This window comes from Vigna unguiculata, chromosome 6, assembly GCF_037176805.1.
Source record: "Vigna unguiculata cultivar grain cowpea cultivar isolate G323 ecotype 2 chromosome 6, ASM3717680v1, whole genome shotgun sequence".
Lineage (NCBI taxonomy): Eukaryota > Viridiplantae > Streptophyta > Magnoliopsida > Fabales > Fabaceae > Vigna > Vigna unguiculata.
In genome coordinates this window covers 40757756-40783660 of record NC_140797.1, presented here as the reverse complement: position 1 = coordinate 40783660, position 25905 = coordinate 40757756, and the positions used below count along the sequence as shown (strand labels likewise).

At 29.7% G+C, this 25905-nt stretch overlaps 3 protein-coding genes across 9 annotated transcripts; 1 reads left to right on the top strand and 2 right to left on the bottom strand.

The window, feature by feature from the left end:
* Window positions 1-2437: 2437 nt before the first annotated feature.
* Window positions 2438-5958, bottom strand: LOC114187149 (uncharacterized). Of its 3 annotated transcripts, none has more exons than XM_028075294.2 (12): window positions 5626-5958; window positions 5506-5554; window positions 4919-5065; window positions 4633-4763; window positions 4474-4543; window positions 3920-4010; window positions 3633-3702; window positions 3451-3546; window positions 3257-3356; window positions 3078-3161; window positions 2903-2994; window positions 2438-2699 (listed from the first exon to the last, which is right to left on the bottom strand). In XM_028075294.2, exons 1-12 carry the CDS (start codon window positions 5956-5958, stop codon window positions 2568-2570), a joined length of 1395 nt encoding a protein of 464 aa, XP_027931095.2. In that variant the 3' UTR covers window positions 2438-2567. The 3 variants fall into 3 exon arrangements, with proteins under 3 accessions (XP_027931095.2, XP_085530580.1, XP_085530581.1); XM_085674454.1 differs by having other exon boundaries at window positions 2903-2970; XM_085674455.1 differs by lacking the exon at window positions 2903-2994.
* Window positions 5959-11843: 5885 nt separating this feature from the next.
* On the bottom strand, window positions 11844-12805 carry LOC114189192 (TPD1 protein homolog 1-like). Of its 2 annotated transcripts, none has more exons than XM_028077901.2 (3): window positions 12667-12805; window positions 12470-12574; window positions 11844-12351 (listed from the first exon to the last, which is right to left on the bottom strand). In XM_028077901.2, exons 1-3 carry the CDS (start codon window positions 12749-12751, stop codon window positions 12047-12049), a joined length of 495 nt encoding a protein of 164 aa, XP_027933702.1. In that variant the 5' UTR covers window positions 12752-12805; the 3' UTR covers window positions 11844-12046. The 2 variants fall into 2 exon arrangements, with proteins under 2 accessions (XP_027933702.1, XP_085530299.1); XM_085674173.1 differs by having other exon boundaries at window positions 12470-12577; window positions 12667-12800.
* A 5452-nt stretch (window positions 12806-18257) lies between these two features.
* On the top strand, window positions 18258-25141 carry LOC114186614 (uncharacterized). Of its 4 annotated transcripts, none has more exons than XM_028074567.2 (9): window positions 18258-18679; window positions 18836-19044; window positions 19219-19345; window positions 19598-19660; window positions 19759-19830; window positions 20176-20274; window positions 20356-20549; window positions 21050-22703; window positions 24362-25141. In XM_028074567.2, the coding sequence occupies exons 1-9, from the start codon at window positions 18365-18367 to the stop codon at window positions 24899-24901; spliced, it is 3273 nt and encodes a 1090-aa protein (XP_027930368.2). In that variant the 5' UTR covers window positions 18258-18364; the 3' UTR covers window positions 24902-25141. The 4 variants fall into 4 exon arrangements, with proteins under 4 accessions (XP_027930368.2, XP_027930367.2, XP_085531410.1 ...); XM_028074566.2 differs by having other exon boundaries at window positions 19595-19660; XM_085675284.1 differs by lacking the exon at window positions 18258-18679 and having other exon boundaries at window positions 19000-19120.
* Window positions 25142-25905: the final 764 nt, after the last annotated feature.

Genomic DNA, 25905 nt, shown 5'->3' with positions numbered 1-25905 from the left:
TTATTTAATTTTATAATTTTAAATTATCTCTAGTTTACCTTGTGTGTTCTTATGTATTATTGTTGTATACCTACTGTGTAGAAGATAATATAGTGTTTGAAGAGGAGCAACAATGAGTTTTATAAAATGTATGGAACTGGAAATAGCTTAATGTGTCTATATATAGTTTATATTATGATATATTAACCACTCCTACTGTTGAAAGTTTCACATCGGCTAGAGATAAAGAAATTTCATAGTATATAAGTGGGATGCAAACCTCACCTTACAAACTGATTTTGTAAGGTTGAGTTAAGTTTAAACTCCACTTTTATCATTTATTTGTATCATGAAATACTTTAATTTTTTTTGTTTAATAGTAAAAATGAAGATTGTATATAATATTATGAACTTTATTTTGATATACATGCTTTGATTTGATTATGTAATTACCACTTAATAATATACTTTGGAATGCTATAATGTGAGATGTTACACTAGATTTTCAATTCTTATGAATAAAATACCTCTACATCTTTATTAAATATTCCTGTCTTGGTGAAATAAACAGGCTAAACATTTTAATACTAATTAAACTTTGGTTTGTTTTTTGGTGCAATCATTCCTCGTGCAACACAAGCTAAACATAATAATACTAATTAAACTTCCCCCTCAATATTCTGGAATCTCTACGGAATCCACGGCTCGTAATACATGTATTTTTATAATATTATTTATTTAGAAACATGATGCTCGAGTTAGTCATAATATTTAGAGTATAAATATAATACACACAAATAAATAAACTGAATCTAATTTAAATAATTAAAATATTAAAATAAAACTTTTATCTATAATCAAAGTGTGATAGTCTCATTACCAATTTTAAACCTCACGGGTTTATCTAAACTATGCGTGATCAATGCACTCATTTTAAACATACTAGGAATTTTAGGTAGTTTAATTAGAGGCTTGCAAATAAAATGTATACATTGAGCTTACATAAATTAAATATTGTATCCAAACTAAATTGAAGTTCAACGAGTTTGTATTTTAATTATGATACGACAAGAAACTTAATGATTTTAAAAATAATAAAAAACTTTTATAATGTTTATTGGAAGTCAATCTGGCATTGATTGGACAATTTAAATATAATTTTTTACTATTTGCATAAACATAATAATAAATACAAGAGAAGGGCTTAAATCAATGTTTAAATGACAAATGTGCATGGTGCTCTCCTCAACTATACTTACATTTTCTTTGCTGTGTTTCTCATTCTCAAATGATTAGAACTTGGGATGCCTTGAAAGTCAATCCAAAGTTTTTGTGAATGGCAAAGGAACATTGTGACCTGTCAGGATAAATTATTAAAAAACACACTCATTGTCCATGTTAGAGTGAACTATGTAGTACAATAATTATGGAGACCCAATTATAAATAAAATATATATAGCATGGAAAACGAGGGACAACGCTCGTGCTACATCAACTCTCTAATGTCCTAAACAATGAAGAAATAAGCAGGTGAAAAATAGTGCCTGTGAAATAAATAGATTAATTAAACATAAAGGACAACTGAAAAGTCACGTGACTCTATTTTTAATGAGATTTAAAACTACTTTTATACTTCATTAAAAATATAATTTAAGTCTGAAATAAATGACTATAAATATAAATAAATGTTGGCACACGTACCGCACTAAAATGTTATCATATCACATTCATTTGCTTCATCATCCCATGAACAAATATTACAACTAAATATTTTAGGGATTAAAGATTAAGATCCAACATGAGATAAGTTATAATTTTTTTTTCAAATTTATGGTAATTTAGTCACATCGAGAGCTTTCTTCGTTGCCATTATTACAACGAGCGTAGTTGCAATTGGTATGACTTTAACCATGCATAAGTTACAATGTTATGATTAATTTGTCTCCCAAGATCTCAGTACATTATGTGAGTAGATAGACAATGGCGATAAAGTCTTCAAAAAAATATTGAGGAATTTCATGAAACGCAATGATAACCTATTAATATTTTTGAAAAATAATCTTTTTACTATTAAATTTTAATAACTTTTTCTAAGTGATATTTTTTAAATGATTTTCTATTTTTTTATTTTTTCATTTTTAATATTTTAAAATCATTTAAAAAATATCACCTCATATTATAAAAAAAAATTACCAAAATTTAGTAATCGAACTAATATTTTTTATCTTTTTTAAGATTGTTGTTATTGTTTTTTATTGTCATTTCAAAAGTTATAAGATAATTTTTTTCCATATATATTTTTTATATCGTGTATTGAGAAAATCATTTAGAAAGAGAAAATTAAAGAGATACAACTTACAAGTAGGAAAAAAATAAATGTTTTTTTAAATGACTTTTTATATCAGTTGTGATTAAACTTTTTTTCTATTAGTAAAGTATCGAGTGTATTAGTGCTGTATGATTAGAAATGTAAATTAAAATTTATATTTGAGAATAGTTTATTACTTTTTAACAAGTTTCTATTCTTCTTTGGTATACACTACACTTTCAAAAACAGCTATGAAGGGTGATTGTGAAGTTGCCATCGATCATAGACATTTAACAGGCCCCACCAAAGCAAGTGCTTCCTTAAGAGCCATAAAGAGATACTCAGAATGATCCTCAATTGAAGCAGCTCCACCATGTTCTGATTGCATTGATCTCAATACTCTACCAACAATCTGAACCAAAATGTACATCGTAAGATTTCACAAATTGGTATGCCAGAACAGAGTCACATAACTATAAGCCAGCAAATTCTTATTGTCATCATTAGGTAGGGGTAATATAAAAAATCTTATAGCAGTGTTGGTTAATGCACAGGTATACAAATGCAACTAACATCTACGTACATCTAACAAACCACATACAATAAATAATTCACCTTTCGTGCGTAGCCACCGTATGCTATGCCACCAATCAAAGCATGTGGTGAATCAGATGAGTTTATTGCTGATTCATCACCATGCAAATATTCTAGGAAAAGTTAACCAAAGGCAAGGTATAGTTATAATGAAGTGGAGAAAAAGAGATAAAAACTAACAAAATGAGGACACTACCACTGATAGTTGTTTGAAAGAGTCCCTCTTTTTTCAACCCTTCAATTGTGTGAGCATTGGTTCCACCAGCAAGTTGAAGAAAACCTACCATGTTAAGTGTCACTAACATTAACAGAATCTAGAATAGATGTAAACCTTGAAGGTTTTCCAGGACCATAAAATGAGTTATAAGTACAAACCAGGAGGTCTTTCTTTTGCTTTAGCTAGTTGAACAGCAAAGGCGATTGATTCCTTTGTTGCTCCTCTCCCGATATCTCCACTCATAGGACGACCATCTAACTTGTGTTTATGAAAGACAAATATGAACTTGTTAACAAAAATATGGGAAAAAAATTTGGCTCATAATAAAATTTGAGAATGTTCAAAGGCACACCTGCCATAAGTTGAAGCTTTGAAGATTGGGTTTCATGATGGAGAACATATAGTTCATGGAGGATATTGTTGAATCACCACCATTAGGTAAGCTAACCTGGATCATTTCAGTAGTAAATTAATTGTTTATTGAAAATTTATTTCTATCCCTTAAATATTAGAACAGATAGGAGCACCACTTACAGCTATAAGCTTCAAATTTTGTACTGAATCTCCCAGAGCACTCCAGAGTTGTTTGAACAAAGTACTCTGTCTATAGAAGGATCAAAGGTCATAAAGGAAATGGATTCAAACAAAAACGTCAAAGAAATAGTGTATCTCATCATGAAAAGAGAAAGAAAGCACAGAAGGCTTGGTGAAGGCATTTCATGAATATGGAAATTGAAAATTATGCCTTTTTTACTTGAAGTGGTTGACAAAATTCTAGAAATATCCTTGTGTTATTTTGATATAATCAATTTGTATATTACCTTCCACTTGTATGTATCTCCATAGCATCAACGTCATCTCTCAGGATTAGATCAGCAGTTGTAATAGCATCTCTTACATATGTTACCTCTCCTACATCAGTGTAAAAAGTGTTAGGATCAAACAATTACCACTGTGCCAAAGATTATAATTATTAGTCAAGACACAACTCTTTTTACTTAAAAGTATAACAATCTCTCTCTTAACAATTGTCTACCAGTAATCAAACTCGTAACTTTGACTCTGATATCAATTATTAGGTCTTTCGATAGAGGATCACCGGAAAAATATAACACCAATGAAGCATAAACCCAACTCACATATAAAGAATTGACAACCACCTCTTAACCCAAAACCATTAAGGTAATGGGCTGGGACTTCATCCTTATATGGTATTAAACTTTCTCATTTTTATTTAATGTGAGTTTTAGATTCACACTTGAATTCCCAACAAAAGATCTATATAATTGAAAATCAAATAATATCATTGAGACAGTAACTAAACATTACGAGTTAAAGAACATATAATCACAGAGGGAACTGGAAAATTTCTCACTTATTTTATCATAGGGGCAAACTGGAAGACAGCGACCACAGCCATAGCAGCGTTCTGTTATGACTCCATCCTGCGGGTTATAGTCAATTAAACATTAAAACTTTTAATTTTAAGAACATAGCTTATGTTCTGAAAAAGTTTGTAAAAGCAAGTTAAAACCTTCAGTACACTTGGTGCTTCAGTATTATATGAAATTCCCGAAGATTTCCCACGGAATGATATTGCACTAGCAGGGCACACATTTTCACAAGGCCGTGAACAGTCTGCTGGACAGTCCTCTGGGTCAAATTCTGTTCAGAAGACACGAACATTCATATGTGAGTAATATATTATTAGCTCTAAAACCTGATGCTTCATATTGAATCTTTGTCATTTGAGATTTTTTTTAGTACCATGATAATAAAAGATGATGAAGCTTTTGTAGTGGCACCCAATTAAAACTTACCGGCCTTTCGAAAATGAAGATCTTTATCATCATTGACACTGATCATCACCCACGGCCTTCTAAGGCACACGATATCTCTTGCAGCTTCAATTCCTTCATTCACGGCACTAACAACTGATGCATCAGCAGCACAGTCAATGCAGTCAACTGCAACCATTTAATCCACTTTAGATCACTCGACATTCCTAAGAGTTAATAATAAGATCAAGTTTGCATAACTTAAACAATGAGAGGGAAGATATTAGATGAATGCAAATCCTTCCTTAAACACTTTTGGTGTTATTCTCCACTCATAGATTAATGTTAACCTCGCTACTTCGTGTAATAAAAGATGAAATGAAACTCTAATTCTGGTTAGAATAACACCGAGACCACATAAAGAATTGAATTTAAATTTTGTCCACAATGAAAATCCAAAAGCCATAATTTTGGCTGAGCTGAATCCACTTCAAGGATTTATACTCATGGAAAAAAAAAAAAAAAGCTTCAATTGTCCAAAAGAGAAAAAAAAGCCACACAGCATGCTGATTATCATGAATGACTATATTGTCTGCTATATTACTCTAACCCTAAACAAAAGATCTTACCTCCAGCAAGAGTGTAAACCAGGCTGAGATTTCTGATATCAACAACATCCTATGTATGGAGAAAGAGTGTGTCATTGCAAGTGTGAGAAACTCTTTCTAAGTGAAAAACAAATTACATACCTCAAAGCTTGCACCACAAATGAGCTTGACCCAGTTACCTTTGTGGAGAGAGTGAAGTGGAGAAGATGAAATGGAAGGAAGCACGAGAGTGTTGACCAGGCTCTTCAAGTTTTCAGCAGTAGACTTGTTCTTGGTGTTTGTCTCTGGGGTGGAACTGTGCATGCGTGAGTTTGTCACAGAAAAAGAAGATGGAACAAGAGTTTTATCAGAAACATCATGATATCTGGTCGAAATATTTGTAGTGCAGAAATATCTGAGAGCCATAATCCCGCACCCTGTTTTCATCTCCTGTTTTATAGTGCTCTGAGAAAGGATAAGTCCACACTTTTTCATTTGTTATTTCTTTCTTTTTTTTCTCATCAATGTCTAACTAGTATTTAAGAGTATTTTTAGGAATATTTAAGAAATAATTTGATATGGTCTAGAGAAAAAAAAACCTACTAAGTGCAAAAATTAAGGGTATAGTTGATTTGAGTTATATGATGATTCAACTTGATCCAATTTAATTTAAAATTAAGTTAAATTTAACTTAATATATTTTATATTTGTATTATAAATAAATGGTCTTATATTTTTTATTTCTCAAATTATAAATTTAGTACAATTTAATTTATTAATTCATTTAAAACAGTGACTTAATTTTATGAAAATTATCTTATTTTTTAAATTAGTTTGATACTTAAAAAATGTAACTTTCAATTGACACAAACCTTTTAAATTTTTATAATTGATTTAAAATAATCCAACCCACTTTAAAATGTGTTAGATCGTATTGGATTTATTATAAAAATACAAAAATCCAACCTAACCAAACACAATATTATTTTAATAAATTAAGTGATGTCAAACCCGTGAATATCCTAATAAGAATAGTGCGTGAATTACATATTTAAAGAGAGAAAAAAAGAAAGATATAGTATTGAGTAAAAATGGTTAATATAAAGAAAAACTATTACGTTGGCTGTCTATTTTACTCTATGCCGCACTAATAAATTTGAATAATTATTTTATAACTAATTAGAATTTTTATGTAAAATTATAATTCTAAATCACACTCTCAGAAATGAAAAAAAAATGTTAGTGAAATAGGTAGTTATTTGTTGATGAAAAAATTGCACAGTCGAAATCTTTATTCAAATAAATTCACAGAGTGGTTGATAATTGACATAAGAAGCTCTAACATGGATGAGTAGTTTCAACTTTCAACATCTTTATTTTAGTGTGTCCTTTTTCTTCTCACACGATATTTCAGTGAATGTAATAACTAATTTTTGATGTAATTCAATTTCAATTTCTCAAAATGCTGACTATATTTTATTGTGTAACATCAAATACAAGAAGGGACAAGCGGATCGTGGACAAAAAAAAAAACAAGTTATTGGTCTTTGCTTTGATATGGGCTAGGATTAAGAAAATCGATCATCTTTCCCCTTCAGGCCCAAATAAGCTTTTGCTCTATTCTATATGATTTTTACATTTAAGTTTCACGCAAAAACTACTTTCAGGTTTTTACTTGAAAAATAATTTTTTAAAATTAAATTTTGATAATTTTATTTTATAATTTGGAGTGAAATTTTTTAAGTATTTTTTTATTTTTTATTTACATTTTAAAATTATTTAAAAAATATCATCTCAATAAGAAAAATTATAAAAAGTTTAGTTGTTAAAATATTTTATTTTTTAATTAGATTCCATACCAATAATCCAAAGAATGAATAACGCGAGTCTTGAAGACTAGAGAGTACATATAATTACAAAGCAAGGCCAGGTACTGTACTTCTAGCGCAGGGTACCAAATTGAGGGAAAAACTGCATGTGGGCTGCAACATCAAAACTATACTATATTTTCATGCAAAAAAAAGAGTTGCAAATTAGATGACTCCTTCATGCTTTCAAGTGGAGTAGGATTATTTCGTGTATACAAAGATTTACTCCATTGTCAAGTAACAAATATTCATAAATGGTTAAAATATTTTTTTCCTAATTTTTGTCAAATTTTGTCAAATCAATTTTAATTTTATTTTTGTGTTCAAAAAGATCTCAATTTTTGTCATCAATTTTGTTCAATTTGATTCTTTTTCACTAGCACCGTTTAAACCATTGATGGTAATCAACATTGACTGTCCCATTTTTCTATTTTTTTTTTAAATTTTTAACCTTTTTTTAATTTAATTTTAACTTTTTTAAATATCCACATGTCAATCCAATCACATACCATATGTCAGAGTTAATGTTTTATATTCAATTTAGTTCGTGAACATTTAAAAATTTTAAAAAAATAAAAAATTATTCGTTAATAATTTAATAAAAATTAAGATCTATTTAAACATAAAAATAAAATTAGAACTGTGTTACAAAACTTGCCAAAAATTGATAAAAAAAATTAGTTTAATCTTCATAGATCATAACAGAGAAACACAATTCGAGGAGAGATAATAGGTATCATGGAATACCTTTTTTGTTTCACTCCAACAGATTTAGTAATTGCTAAATTTGATGAGTCGTAGCTCGGCCTAGAGTTAGTGCCAGAATAAGAGATGCGATCAAAATGTAAACATGCGTACCGTACGTCTAACTAGTTTTGTTACCTTAGCATCTAAAGAGTAAAGAAAAACGCTTATGTTTCCTGCAGACAATTTAAAGAAAAACTTAAACATTTTGATATTGCACGGAAAAGGCTAAAAAAACTTATGCCAACCATGTTCAATAAAGTTGTTTTGAAACTTAAAAGGGCTGTGATCTGTTATCGCTGAATGGTAATGAAGAGAAATGAGGAAATTTGAGAGGTAGCACTTTTTTGTGCTGAGTGCTAGGTGTTGTCATTTTCTCATCTAATGTTTAGTCTTACCACTCCTCACTCTCAACACCACTGGCCTAACATACATTATGTAAAATAAATTGTTATTCGTAAATATCCGTAGATAAAACTTATAAGAAGTAGAGAATAATATTATAAATAAATATTTGCAGGTAATGAATATTTGTATTTTTTATACCAATATATAAAAAAGATTAAAAAAATATGATTAAAACATTAACACATCAATTTTGAATTGTTTATTTTTATCAATTGGTTTTAAAAAAATCTATTTTCTTTGCAAATTGTCATTAACACTATTTAAATAGGTTATTTATACTTTGTTTAAAATTTATGAATATTATACATTGTGTTTTTATTTGAATTTATGGTTAAAATATGTTGTTAAATATTAATTTTTTTTTTTTATAAATACTCGTAGATACACGTAAACATTCGTGAGTATTAAAAAAATATATAAATACCCACATAACGAATATCCACATAAATATGTATATAAATATGAAACGAATATTTACCAACAAATAAGAAACGGAAAAATTATTATCCACATCCTACCTATTTCGATTACATCCCCATTTTTATTTTGTGTAAAAGTAGTACAGAATATTTAAAATTGATTTTCTAAGAAACAATCAATAGAAATTCATATTGTTACCTTTTTGTTTAGGGGAATTATTTCAGCTTAACCAAACTCAAACACAGTAAACTTGAAGAGGCACACGACACAAAGACATCAAATTATCTCAAATCTCTGCTTGTGTAAATTAAAAGAGAGGCAGGCACACTGCACCATGACTGTATCGACTGCACAAAGTTCAGACGAATGCCTCATCGGTAGTACAACTTAAAGTAAATCAATATACTCATTTCATCCATCAATTATATAAAATAAATTATTCTATTCATTCCTATTTTCCTGGGAAATATGTAGATATATTTTTTTTCATTTAGATATTTATTTTGAAAAAATTATTGTAATTAGATTTTTTTCATTAGTATATTGATCACGTTAATTATGTGTTATGTGTGATCATATGACTTTTTATTTACTTTTTTTTTCTTTTTATAATTTGAAAAATATATACAAATTATCACGTGTTAATTATGTGTCATATTTTATCATGTAATTTTTTTATTTACTTTTTTTTTCTTTTTATAATTTAAAAAATATATACAAATTGTCACGTGTTAAACTAATATTGTACCACGTGACAGAGATGATGTGATATAACAGTGACAGTGTCCTGTGTTACAAATGTGAAAAATCTCAATATAATCTTTATATTTGTTATTGTGTCTCAATTTGTTACAAATTTTTTTAAAACTAAATCAATTTCATTCCTATACAAATTTAATTTTTATATAAATTTTACAATAGTATTTTTATAATAATTGATATTTTTAATAAAATTAAATTTATTTAAATATATATTTTGCATTGAATTTTATTTAAATTTTGCATTAAATATTTATATATCTATAATTTATATATAAATGTTAGAGTTGCTTTAAAAAAACAACTTTATAAATTTAAAGATAAAATTTTAAAACAATTTTATAACAATTTAAAATAAATATATTTATTTAAAATTTTACAATTCAATTTATAAAGTTATTATTTTTAAACCAATTCTACCATTTGTCTATGAATCATTCATATATAAATATTTAAATAAATTTTAATGTAAAATAAAAATTTAATCTTGTTAAAAATATTATTATGACAATTATATAAAAGTTAAATTTTGTCTCAATTTGAATATAGATGAAATTACTTTCGTTTTAAACAACTCTAATCTCTAAATACTAAACTCTACACCATAAATGATTTAACCTATATGTAATAGTTTTGTTTAAATGGTTTCTAAAATAAAATAAAGTTTGTCCTATAACCAATTTGACATAATATTCGACGAACCAATTTAATTAAATTGATATATTTTTATTATTCATTGTATGCCATCACAATATACTTTTAGCATTTAATTTATATATTTTTCTCATTCAATATTAAAAAATTGTCAAATATACTAGTTTAAACAATTTTGACAACCTATTCATAAATCAAACTTAATTCACTACTCATGTCACATAAAGTCTTTAACTTGATACCAACTCATTCAAAGTTCAACCACAAAAATAAATCTTCTCAAATAAGATAGATTATGTCACTTTTACAACCAAATAAATTAAACTAGAGGATTACGAGAAAACAAACTAACTTCCCTTACATGGATTAAGTTCATTGACTCTATCAAAACTTCAAGAACTCTTCCTCTGAGAGAATATAAGAGTTATACAAAAAAAAAAAAACTTACATTAATGATATGAACAAACCATAACAATTCTAAATAAACATACATTCATTTTGAAATCAATTGAGTAACTTGCAATCAACCTAATATTCGTGTATGCAAAACTTAAAAAAAATGACTTAAAGAAAAATGGGTAAACACTTACTTTAATGAAAATTCTGATTACATGATTACTATTTCCTACTCTAAAATTCTTATGGTAAACTATGATATTCAAAGTAAAACTGCTATATCTTAAAATAAGCTCTTGAATAATGAATATTTCTACTTATAGACTACTTATACTCTTAACTAAACTAATTTCTAGTTCCATACCATAATCATAGAACAATATTAATATCGTGTTGTTTCCTTAAATATAATTCTTTAATGTAAATCTTCCGTACTCGTAAAACGATTTTATTTTACACCTTCAAGAATGCAAAGAAGGTGAAAAACACGGTATTAGGCATTACAACTTCCTAAGTCTTAAAATTTATTACAAAGAGCATGTAGAATATAAGTCAAAATTCACATATGCAAATAGTGATTTATTTATAAACGTAAATTAACATATGGATAGGTTGTTATAAATAATATAAAACATATTATAATTTATTTAATGAGTAATAAATTTATTATTTAATCTAGAATTTAAAAACTAAAAATAAAAGACGGTAAAATGTAAGTTCAAAAAATAATAACACAATACACAAAATCATAATATCAATTAATAGTTTTTCTTAATTGTAAATTAATTATTTAATAATTAAATTATGCAATTTATTCCTAGAATTATAAATAAAATAAAAAAATAAACTGACTAGATATTTAGTAACTTTAAAATCAAGTATCATTCTTTTTTATAATTGAAGAGAAGTAAACTATAATCTTTCTTTCTTTGGATTGATTTGGGAAGTGTTCATAAAGTATAAAGAAGAAGTTACCCAAAAAAGTATTTATCAAGAAGAATGATTATCTTCAATACACAGACACACTAATAATACCACAATTATTTTAGAGTACTTCATGCAACATGCAGCTACAGCCACAGAAATATCTTCTCTTTTCTTTTTTTACTTGAAAATTCCATCTTTCCAATAGAATGGAAATCCCCTTTCAAGGGATTGGTGTTTCTAGGCATTGATAGCAGAAACAAACCAAAATTATACATTTACATACGAGAAATGACAGAGCTAAAGCTAAAGAAAGAGTGCAATGGTTAATATCCACAAGGTGGTGAACTCATGGATTGGTAGGTTATCATTTCTAGAAGTCTTCTACTTATTCTACCTTATATTTGGATTCATGAGCAAAATTTTGCAGACTTGAAAGCAAGAGGGTACATGAAAGAATTGGAATAAGAGATTCTGATTATCTGGCTAGGGGTTAAAGGGTTCCCTCCATTGACCAAGCAATCGTCGTAGGAGATCCTTTTGAACAATCTTGGATTCACTATTCTTGCAGAAGCAAACCAACCACAGTGGAGGTGAATGTCACGGGGAGCACATCCAGAAACACACGTGTTAACAATCTGCACAATGAACTGTGGTATTCCTGATGTAGAACTTGTGCTTTGTGAGATGCTTATGTCTTTGCTTGTGCAGGAACCTAAAGTCATCATCATGATCAAAGGCACGGTCATAAGGGACTCCAAATATGAATACAAAAATAAAAAAGGAACAAAAAAAAAAGTATTTTTTTTCATCATAGTTGAAAAGTAAGATACCATGCAACCAAATTTTTCTAGAGGCAGCATGTTCTGCTTTCACTGACACTGTTATGGACCCGTTTCTGTCTTCCTGGAAAGAATGCAAAATCTGGGTCGATTCACCTGCTATCATATTATGTAAGCTTCAGGGTCACAGGAAGCATAATCATTAGAGAAACAAACAAAAGAAAAAAGTAAGGGATTTGCTTCAGTACCTGAATGCACACAAAATAGAAAAGGGGGCATTGTGAAGCAAAGGAAGATTATCAGAGGACAAGAGTTTGTGATGGTCATGCTCATTGCAGAGTGCTATAGCTATCTTTCTTTGTTTTTTTTTCTTCACAAACAGGTTTTTAGAAAAAAAATTGAAGGTGCAGAGAGAGGGGTGCTATCTGGAGGGTTGATATGTGGTGGTGACCCCTAGTGTACAACAATGCTATGATTGGTTTGCAGATTTTAAGTCCTCTCGAGGTTCAGGTCCCCCGTTTTATTCATAATGTACAAACTGTTATTTTATGCATAAAATTTTACTGTTACAGTGATTTTTTAATCATAGTTAATAATCTATAAACTCATTTTGATAACAGATTTCGAAGTCATATCAGTTATGAATTTCATTTATATATTCAAGGTTTATATTTCTACATGCAGAAATTAAACTAAAAAATGAAGGATCCTTTCCTATGTGTTATTTATGAGGCAACAGAAGGTTGAAAGGAAAGAACAAATTTTGTTGGTAAAAAATAATTCTCTTTCTCTGTTTCCTCAAACACAGCCTCAGTTCATGTATAAGCAATTCCAATATTCCATTTTACCTTTTCTTACCCTTCTGTTTTTACATTGGCATGGATATAGCATCTAGAGATGGGGACAAAGCACCATGACTTCTGTCAGAGGAAAGCATGAACTTGTAAAACCGCTTCTTATTCTTCTAATCATAAATTTCTATTTTTTGTTACACCTGCATAATATTATAGACCTACTAATTCCAACTTTGACAAAAAGAGAATTTGACCCTCTCCATGAATGATATCCATGCATGTGTAGACACGGTTGCATTGCATGCATGCATGCATGCATCATCATGCATATCTCATTTATATGTCAACCTATATTTTATGTATGCATGAGTATGAATTAATCGATCCCCAGCAAAGTCATGCCATAAATAATGGTTACCACTTAGAAGGCACACACGTGAAAAGAAGATAGAAAACCAGTTTGCAGGTGTGTGTATTTGATAGTGGAAGAAAGAGGGTCTATAACCTAGCAACTGGTGACAAAATGTGATTGAAAGATACCTCTGAATTCAACATTCATGCAACAGTTGTAAGTCACTGTTAGGTTGCCAAAAGACAAAGCAGCGTTTTACCGATAGCTGTGAAATGATGGATGAACTTACATCTTTCTTTCTATATGCTTCGGAGAGGCACATGTTTTTGGTTCAAACACCCTTTGGATTCAGCTACGTACTACTTTCTTGTTCAGATAGGTAAAAAGAATCACCATGAAGATGAATTTATTAGTGTGCAAATTATAGTAACCTAAGGTTTTGGATCGAGGAGAGCCTGGTCACCCTGTTCGTGCATGTGTGACCAACCATGTGATTCCATTTAATATCTGCACCCACTTTAAAATTTCACACCTTATTAGGTTGCCCCAATCTAATCATAATTAGAAACATAATTGACATACTATAGTAGCTGGTACTAAAAAATTATTAACACAAAAATCAAATGGGAAATTACTCTCCCTGCTCATCTTTTAATCATACAAATCGACCAAGTTCGTAGCTAACTAGATCCAGTTCCAAACATGCATTATTGGGTGAAGTGAAGGTCATTTTCCTACTTTCTATCTGATCCCATTTTAATTAGTGTGGTGTCTGAAAGTCACGTGGGGTCTAATAAGTCAAGTTGGGTAAAGCTATTCAAAGGAAAAAATAAAAATCTATTTGACATTTGTTTTCAGAAACAGATTTTTTTTTTTTTTAGAATTAAAAATTTGATTGATGAAGTTTGGTGTTTTAAAAGCAAGTTTCCGATTTGATTTTAAATGATAAAGATAAAAAAAAAAAGATTCAATTTGTAAAACGAATAAGGAAGTTTTGTTTATGATGGATTATGGTGTGAACAAGTTTACGGATAGTTGTCAGGTTTTTAACCAAACGCATTTTCTCTCTATTCTTTCTGAAATTTATTTAAGAAATATATTCTGAAAAAGAAATAAAAAAGCTGAAATCCAACTAAACAGATCCTAATTTCCCTCTTGTCATTTATGTGGGTGAATTTTTATAAAATGTAAGAGTTTTAAGAACTTTCTAGTTTTAATAGAGTTTTTCTAGTACAAAAACATATTTATAAACATTTTTTTATTATTTTGCAAAAATTTGATGTCCATTTTGCTGATAAAAAAAATATAATAATCAAAAATTTAATTTATCCACGAATTTTATTGATTGATCGGTAAGTAAAAAAAAATAGAGATAATTAAACTTCTAGTTTATCGAAGAATTTTATCAATAAATTTTAAAATTCTAAAATCTATTAATAAAATATTTCTATAAATTTTGTTTTAACACTATACTCTCTTCATTAACTTAATCACGAAAAATATATTATACCTAATTTTTTAATTTTTTCTATAGTAGGTTTGAAAGATAAAACATCAAATACAGGAAACATGAAAGCAAATAAACAAGTATTTTGATGCGCCGAGCTTACTAAGTAAGCATTTATTCTACCTTAGCTAAAATTTTAAAAATTTATAAAGAGGACCAAAAAGATACTAAAGAAGCATGCCTCATCCCAAGAGAAATAATTAAATTTTTACTCCAAGACTCATTTTGATCTTATAAATTTATTTATATTTTTCATCCTAAATTTTTATGTGAATTTTTTATATCCTTTAAAAGAAAGAATTTACTTAGAAAATATGTCCAGTTTTAAAACTAATAATCAATCGCGGTAGATAGATTGTTACAAAACATGTGGTTAGTCATATTTTCACTTTGGTTATGTATATATAAACATATATATATATATATATATATATATATATAAAAGTAATTCACAACTCTCAATTAATTATAAAATTTAAATTGAATTTTGATAAGTCGTAATATTTAATTGGTATAACGACCCAATAACAACTGCTATACCATTTATATATTTATGTATTGTTAATTAATTTTTATTTTAATTTAATAGAAATTTTCATCGTACTACTATTTAACAAGAACATAAATTCTGAAAATTGATGTGACCTAGTTTTTCTCTACAAAGAATTTTGCCTCATTGATAGAAGAAAATAAGGCTCATAAATTTGAGTCTCAACTAGAACAAAAACACCAGTACATTTTTTCAGGAATATCTCAGTGTTACTAAAGGGCCTAGAAGAAGCAAGAATATCCTTCAGCAACTAAAGAACCAACATGGGAAGCAAACACTAGACTTGGCCACAGGTTACAGAAGGATTCAAGTAATGTAACTGGACCTATACTCAAAACATGACATTTCTTTCTGCACCTCCACATATTTTTTCCTGCACCCATATAAATAAAATTCCCACTTCTGTAATTCCAAAGTCATTCCTTTTTCCTGTAAAAATAGACTTAAGGCCGATCGGAAAGCTAAAAAATTGAAAGTTAAATAATTTTTAAATGGTATAATTCATAAGTTATCTTTTTTAACCATTATTGACTTTCAGATTATACCGTTAAAGTTACTTTTGCCTTTCAAACCATACGATAAAAAGTCAATTTTAATTTGTAAAATCATTTTTTTTTTCAAATTGTATAATTTTTAAATTATTTTCAACAACTTTCAGATTACACAATAAATAAGATCAAAATGAAAAGTTTCTTTTATATGATGACGGGAAAGAAACATTAGAGAGTGCCTCAAAACATATATTTGCTAGAATACAAACAAATAAATTTTGTAATAAATTTTGTTCCTTTTGCAATGTATAATATCAAATGCATATCAAATAACATCATCACTGTCAAGTAAATCTAACAACCCCAAAACTCTCAAATTACATGACAAAACCCCCAAAAGAATCACAAACTAGACCTATCAGAGTGTGAACATAAATAATATTATATTCTTTAAAGTGAGGGAATATGTACATATTTATTCTCTCTTCCTATATTTACCCTAATACTCGTTCTTGTCCTCATTTTCGTCCTCTTTAAATCACTAATGTATCAACATTTATTAATCGACCAAAACAACATATATATATTATTCCTTTAAAATTAAGTTTTATAATCATTTCTTCTTTTCCTTACATATTTTTTTCTCTATGTTAATGGCTTTTTTCATATTTTATATTTGATTGAGTTGTTCTATTTTCACAAAAATTATTGATATATTTAAGATACTATCTCTCTTAATATAATTTTTTTAATTATGTTTAAATGATGTATTATAATATTTTTTTTGTCTTACATTTAATTATTTATTATTTTATGTTTTGTTTATTTATTTTTCACGTGACAATGTTTTACTCAATTTTAAGTGTTCAATCGTATAAATCCTCACTTTATCAAGTAATATAAAATACTTGTCTTCTTTATTCTCTTTGTTTAATTTTTGTTTCATTTAAAAAGTTTTTTGTTTTATTAAAACAACTTTTATTATATGTCAATTGTTAGATTAGTTTGATATATGATTTTCTTTTTCAAATCATTCATCACTTCTCATTTTATCATATAATTAATATAATTAATTATACATAGGTGTATACTTTGGATCAATAATGTATTAAATTATTGTTAATCCACACATACAATTATTTTAACACTTTTTGTTGTTTATTTTTATATTATAAAATTTTATTTTGATGATTTTGTATATAATTATTATTTTTAACTGATTTTCACAAGTATAATTTATCATCTCAATTATATAAAAATATTTCATGTACTTATGATATAATAATTCAATGTCATCATACAAATATTGTTTATTACAATTTAATATAGATTAAATTTAATGCTAATTTTAAATTAATGTTAATTTAATATTTGTTTTTTTTTTAATTTCACTTAAATGAGGTATTAATTTTTATTAGTGTATAAGAAATATTTCATTAAAACTTAGAAAAAGAATATAAAGAGATTTTGAAATATTTTGAAATTTGAATATTTATTTATTATTTATAATTTTTAAAATATATTTTTAATTTTATCAACTTTAATTAATGTTTGTAAAATTTATAAATATTTTTATTCTCATCAAATTTTATTCATGTATTATGTAATATTTTATATAATTATTTTATTTTTATCCGATTATTACTTGATATTATATTGTTACACGGTTACCTTCCTATGGTTTATCTGATATAATTAATATCAGATAACAATTTTAATTTCTTTTCTATACTTTTATATTTATATATTTACACATAAATAAAATTTGAGTATTTAGAGACAGAGGAAGGTTAATTATATGTTATTTTCTTAAGTCGCCATAAGTAATTATAAAGTAATCTTCTGTTGCGTTTCAATACATCAGATATTTTTTTTAAGTTTTTTCTTGTACAGAGATGTAAGAATTTCCTCAGCTGACAAAATGAAAATAAAGTATTACTTTCTCCAGAAAGAAAATAAAAAAAGTTAAGCCTAAACAATTATTTAAGAAATTATAATTTTACCATGATCTTGCACATTTTTTTTTTATTTTTTTATATAACATGGAAAACAAAATATAAAAAAAAGAAGATGTGAGAATATTTTTAGATTACATTAATAATTAACTCTCACTGTAGTCAGTTTAGCATGTTAGGGTTTAAGACTGTGCAAGGGTTTTGTCAAGAAAATACGTTTTAGTTCAGAAGGGTTATACTTCAAAAAGAAAGTGAGGATATTTACAGGTTTAGGTGGCTGTGAAGCAGTCACTGAAAATGGAAGAGTTCCACCATGATGATGATTTCGGCGAACTCTACGCCGTAGACATTGAAGTTCTAAATGCTATCGCCAAAGAACAAGACGAAGAGGAAGAAGAGAAACTAGATGTGAACACTAACATTTTCAACCAGGATGAGGACAAGAACAACGACAAAGTGAATGATGACTGTGCTGCTGTCAGTGACAGCGACGATGATTTGAAAATCGTGCTGAATGACGAGGATTCTCCTGTCGGAGTTGTTGGTTGTGACGACGACGGCGGATATGGCGATGATGGTGATGACAATGGCTCCAGATTGTTTGGTAATAAGGTCGGTTAGGTGATTCTACTACTATTATTTGCCGACACAGTAATGAATATAAGATAGATTGAATTTATGAATAGCTTGATATTTTTGTATTTTCCTTTAGTGTTTCAAATTGTTGAAGTTGTGTTGTTTATGGTGAACTGTGGTTTATTTCTGTAGAGTGGTAGGAGTCGAGGATTGTCGTTTGTGAATATTATGACCGCCAATGCGGCAATGGGGATGGCTTCCTACATATCATCCTTGAATAAAGGGAGGAGGAATAGTGAGGCCTGCATCCAGAACCTTGCGTTGAGCTCATCACGAGTGTGCCTTGCAGCAAATCCTGTGGCTGTACAATGTGGATATGGATCGGTTCTTCCTTGGTACTGGTCAGTGTGTGCATTTCGATACGAAGTTCAAAGATAGCTTAGTGAATTTTGTTACTTTGATAAACAACTAATTGAGGTGTGAGTAAGCGGTCATGATTTTCTGTGCATGTTATTTTATTCTAGCTAGCATTTGTATATCTTATCATTTACAGTGATTTTCCCCCTCTATTGCAGGGGCATATTTGATGTAAACATTGATACATTTATGGAGAAGCCATGGAGTGTTCCTGGAGCTGACATAACAGATTACTTTAACTTTGGTTTTAATGAGAGCACTTGGAAACTATACTGTGCTTCATTGGTGGGTATATTATTATGTCCAAGAGATCTCAGTTTTAGCTTTTACGTGACGCTTGTCTCTTGGTTTCTCTGTTTAGATGCTCACAATTTATTTATCCATTTCCCTTGTTACCTTTATTAGAATTTCTGCTACCGTTTTTGTATTACCCACTATGTTGTCTGTTTAATGGTATAATGGTGAATTATTTAGCATTTGGTTTTATTAGACTTATGAGAAACTTAACTGATTAGAGTTTTACACTCTGTACAGCAGCAACTTTGGAGAACATCCTTGCAAACTGGTATTTCAGTTGATAGCTCTGCTAAATGGAATCAGGTGTTTACCGTAATATTCACAAAAGAACAATTAAGTAGTTGTGTTACTTGTGGAGAATTCTCTTGACTGATCTTGCTGACCTGGTATAAGTATTTCAGGAAGCCGTGAGAGAGCAAACTGATCATGCTGTGTTAGGGAGTGTACCTTTTCCTTCAACAGATTGTGAATTGGTAAGCAGATATTCATCTGTTGGCTCTTGTTAAAGACTAAGAATATTAAAGTGTTCAGAGTCATGTTTATTTACGGTATTATCGGGATGCGTTTGTATTAATTGTACTAGGTTAGTGCTTGACCTTAGTTAATATCATATTGTTAATATTTTGTAACACATCTCGCACCCACATTAAGAGTAACATTTAGAGCTCCACTCCTCCCCTTCCATCTTTTCCTTATAATTTTACAGCTTTTGGTTGTTTGTGAGTTTCTTCAAGTTAAGTTATTAACTGTCACCTGCAAATATGAACTTGGATATTGATACCGAGTTAATGTTTGATGACTGATTTTTGATAATTCAGCCAAAAGGCAGAGCAATTCAGGTTGAGGACAGCATGGTTGAACGACAACCATCCATAGATGTAAGGCGACCACGCAATAGGGATTTTAATGTGATAGAGGTGTGCATTCAGTCTGTTTACAACAATATTTGTGCTGAAGCTGCTTATGTCTTTGTAGTAATTACTGTTGGTTTTGGGCAGATAAAGCTGCTTGAATCCTCTGATGATTGTTCTGGTTCTGGCAATAGCACTGTAATGGATGCATCATTAGAAGGAGAATCTGTGGCAGCCAATAAGAGAAATATTCTCTTTTCTTCCAGTGAACGTGATGAAGTGGTGACTGAAGATCAATTGGAAGATGTAATAAAAGCTGAGGAGTCTTCTGTTCTGAAAAGGTCAGAGACACTGTGTCTATCTGATTCCTTTCTATATTTTGTTGTTTATTATTTAATATAGATCTGTTGGAACTTCGTTGAAGGTTAGTTGTCTTCTTGTATATTTCATATTAGAAGTATGGATAAATTTGTCAAATTCAAGTTAAATACAATAATATAAAGTAATATAGATATGTAAATGGTTTTTTATTTTCCAAATATAGAAAAATTCTCTCCTCAACTTTTTGTGATGACTGACTGTGAAATCTTATAGGATGAAAAGCATACTACATAACAATGTGCTCTAACTGCATCCAATTTTTCTTGTAAAATTAAATATACTAGCTTCCCTTGTGAGGAAGCCATTTCTTGTGTGTAGTTGTCAGCATTTATTGTTTCAATTGATTATTTATTGTAAATGACTTCCATGTTTTCCCCTATTGAAACTTAAGTTTATTTTTAAAATTCTAAATGTTCTTGACGTCACTTTACAACTTATATCTGGACTATGCATTTCACAGAACTGGATCGATACTTGGTGTAAATGGAGTTGAGCATCCAGATCAACTCAATCAACTTTTTGAAGATACTGCAGAAGTGCCAGTGGGGGAAATAAAGGCAGATGAAGGTGTTGGTATCGAACCATGTAGTTCTTATCCACATTGGATTGAGTCAGAACTGTCACTGGGAGATCATGAGTATAGCCTGACTTCCTATAGTGATAGTGATTCTGAGCCAACAGAAAACAGTGTTCATCCTGATAATGATACAAGTCCAATTAGCCCTATAAAAAGGAAAACATTGACTTGTCTTACTGACATGAAGAAATCTTCCCCACTTAATTGGAAGAACTCAAAAAACAACAGTGTCAATGAAAAAAGAGTAAACAGAGCTTATAATTCCAGACGTAGAGGTCTATTGAGAAAGGAATGGAGGTACCAAAGGGAAGGATATGAGTCTGGTTATAATATGAACGGGCACACTGAAAATGGTAATGATGTTTTTTCCATCCTCAAGTCCAAAAAGAGGGATCTGTCTCCATTGGCTCATCGATTTGTTGACTATGGCAGACAAAAAGACCAACTGCAAGTTTTTGGAAGTCGAAGAAAAAGAGATGTTTCATATAATAGAGAAACAAAACAATCCTACTATAATGGCGATGAAAAGGTTGTTGATGGGTTGGTTACAAGGTGCACTAAATATTATCATAAAGATCGAGGAAGCTTTAGGGAGAATACTAATCGATATGACCGGAAAAATGGGGATGTAGGAGATTATATTTTTGAACCAGGTCATTGCTTTGTAGATAACGAGGAGAGAGATAGAGATTGGTATCATCTTGGTTTTGGGTCCTCTGCTTATGACCCGAGTCCTTGCTCTTATAGGGAGCCTAGGCAGTTTCTTCCAAAACATTCATCTGTTCTTGATAAGGAAAGGCATAATCAAAGGAAAAGAATGGATGAAAGATCCCATTTTATTGACAGTAAATGCATCGATGATTTTGATGAACGTGAGTTGGATTTTGTAAGCAAGAGCTATAGGATGGCCACTTCTGCTGCTGAGAGAGAAATGGATTTTTCATATATTAATTGTGAAGAGCAATTTTCACATATCGGTAGAGATTGGAAAAGATCTGACCGAAGGGGAAGACATTTTGAAAGCTCCCGTTTAACTTTGAATAACTCTTGTTCTGGGATAATGGAAGATAACTGTCCGAAATATGCACATTGCCATACTTCAAATCTTAAGTATCATAAACAATCTGATACAGATTCAATGAAAAATTATGCATATGGTGCAAGAGTGAATGAAAACTTCGGGGGCTGTGGAAGAGATAACCATGCTAGGGACAGCAGAGGCAGTTACTGGTCACGTGATTATACCAACACTGTCGAAGATGAAATTTATCCTGTAGAAGAGTATCAGTTTTACAGGTCCCCGTCTAAGTTCCTGGACTGGACTGAGGATGAAATTATTTATAGGCATCATGAAACAACTCTGTGTGCTAAGGTGCAGAGTGATGATATGCCATTGCAGCGGCATTGGCTAAATGTTCCAAAGAGAGAGACTGAGAAATATTTTAAAGCTAGCTCTAAGATTGTGTACAGAAGTAAGGGTGGACAAGCAGTGCTGAGATGCAGGAAATCAGTTGACTTGATTGATAGGGAAGGAAAGGTAAAGATGGGGAAAATATGGTCAGGAATCTGTACTTTTGTCTTTATGAATGAGTTACGAAACATGTTGCGCCATATATTTTTGGTAGCTTTTTACTCATGTAAGGCTAACTGTACTACCCCACTCCTAAACATTAACTATGTTTTATCTATTTTCTCAACTTTTATTGTTTTTAAAAGGTTTTTAAGTTTGGACCAATGCCAGATCGTCATGTTGTTTTTGAGTTTCAGCATAATATCAAGCAAAAGTGCTAAATTCTTGGGGATCCCGGGTCAAGCATCTAAAACAAATCTGTGTAGTTCTTTGAAATCTTAACATAATTTCATATTGTCAAGTACTATTGTGTATACGGCAGTAATATAGTATTTGCCAAATTTGTCTCTTGTAGGATGAGGCTTTGGATATTGCTCATAATAGATAAAAATTCTGTCACTTTCTATTATTCTTCTAAACCATCTGCATTTGTGAAACTAGTACATGATCTTTACTTGGAATGTGAATAATATGGTAAGGGGTTGTGGTGATTAACTTGGTGCAATCAAACGTGGCTAATGATCATACCTTATCATAGCCACATCCATAGATTTCATGGCTTGAGATAATTGTTGTGCTTATGGTATATGTTTTCTTTATGCTTAGATTTTAATTGATTGAATCTTCCACATTAGATAGCACACATTTCTAGCCCATTTATATTGATCTGAATACCTCTTTCTGTTAGATGTATGTCACAAATTTGTATCTATTATTGGTAGACTACAATTTATCCCTTGATCTCAATGGGCATTGTATGTTTAGTCTTTGATCACCTATATACGCAGTCTGGGAAGATAATTGGGCAAGACTGTCTCTTTTTCTTCCCAACTTTTGTCAAGTTTGCATTGTATACTCAATTCTATAAATACATGTATCTGCGAAATAGTTGTATTATTTTATCACTATAAAAAGCCTGCATTGGTTTTTATGTAGAAATGTTGTATTTTGGGCAATCAGAATGTGCCTTTTCAGGTATTTTACCTTTCTCTGCTGAATGCGCCTGTCTGCCTATTACATGTTTAAGATATGTATACTGTAAGGTTTCTGACTTTTGTAGTGTGGGCTTTTCTTAAACTGAAGTTTTAGTTCTTTTAAAATAATTTCAAAAGAGGATGATTGGCAGCATGAAAGTGCATTTGTTGTTGATTTGTGATGAAAAATGGGTAACTCTACCATGTTTAATTTGTGATAAACCTCATATTCATGCTTAGTTTCTCTTGATCTCATAAAATTGTTAGTTTTAGTGCCATACATGTCCTGCCATGAGTAGATTTGTCAATAAACATTAGTGTGTATACTCAATTCGATTTGTATTTAACACATGAGTTGGCTGATACATAACTTCATGACTATTGCGTTGTAATTTTTTTCATATTGACTTCACAATGAAACCCGAACGGTGTCTAACACTTTTACCATGTTTTCATTTTAATGCTTTGTTTGTTACTGCTAATATTCATTCTGTTAGTTTATATGTTTATATTTTGTAGCTCATATTTGTCATACCTCACTCTTATATTTGATGCGATATTCTGCATACGTCCGCGTAAGTGTTTCTTGTTTGTTAAATGTATTGATTGATATTTTCCTGTTTTTTTGGTTTGATTGCAATTTTTTGACAGTCTCAAGTGAGAAGTTCCAGAGTCTTGTCCAATGATAGGCTTGAAAATGTCAACCAGCGTGTTGCCAAGAAACGGATGAGAGATTCAGTGGGTTTTGGTGAATCCAATGAAAGGGCCAGCAAATTTGACGCCAACCTCGGAAGCAAGAAATGGGTTCAGAACCTTCAAGATCAAGGGCAGAAAGAAAGCTCGGATATCGAGGAAGGTCAGATTGTAACAAAAAAATGGCAATCATCATTTGAGAAGGCTTCTATAGCCAGAAGAGATACTTCTAAAGGGCCAGCCGTGACTGACATTGTGAAGAAGAGAATGTCACAAAATGAAGGTAGTTCTGACCAATGTATTGGTGGATATGACAGTCAAAGGATTCTCGATTCCTTAGCCAAGATGGAGAAACGTAGGGAGCGCTTTAAGCAACCCATGACAATGAAAAAGGAAGCAGAAGAGAATTTGAAGCTCACCAGTGATTCTTCCATTGTTGATACATGTGAAATGAAGCAACACAGGCCAGTTCGAAAGAGGCGTTGGGTTGGTAATTAGTTTGAACTGATGGCCAGAGTTTGGTTAAGATCTATAAACGACAGCAACTACCAGGGTGGTCTTGAATAATCCACTTTGGTAAAAATCATACTTTGTCATTGGCAAATTTGAGAGATTATAGATGTTTTCATTTCACTTGTTGGAATAAAGCTTAATTAACAGTTTTGGCGGATTTATTGAGAGCCATTTATTACGAAGACGGTAAATAACTGATATTCACTATTGAATACGATTTTTAGATGCCCCTGTTTTTTCACCATATATACATCAGATCATAGTCAGTTGCCATATAAAGAATAGTTAGAAGTTCATGTACAAGGTTGTGAATTAATTCCGTCAAAACTATCTGCTTTACAAGTATTATGTAGTTTCTATTTTAATTTGGTTTAATTACATAATTTATCACAGTGAAAACACATACATGTCTACTTTTTCTTCTTATTCCTGCAAAAGAAAATTATGAGTATAATAATTATTGATATAAAAATACTATTAAATCATAAAATTATTTTTATGAAAAGGTAATTAAAAAGTTAAATATTGCTTATAGTTTTATTATAGGTAGTTTTTTTATTCTATGGATTGTTTTTTATTAAGAGTATTATTTGAATTTGAAAAAATAATTACGTAAAAGGTAAAATTGAAAAATATTGAGTGCTTAAGAAAGGTTATAAAATATTATAAAAAAGTAATTTTATTATGGATAATTGCAAAGGGTTTTTATTATGAGTATTTATTTGAATTTTAAAAATCAGTTATTTAAAGAGTAAAATTAAAAAAATTGTACATAAAAAAAGACAACCCCTTTTACTAATAGTAGTTACATTATTAATAATCAAAATAATCTAAACATTTACTTTAATAGCGTTTACACCTAGATCCATAAAGTTTTTTAAAATTAACTTCCCTTCTCATAAAGTTTTTCAAAATAAATTTCCCAAATAAAATAAACACAAAAAGATACAATTAAAATGAAAAAACAAATGGATAAATTAAACAAAAAA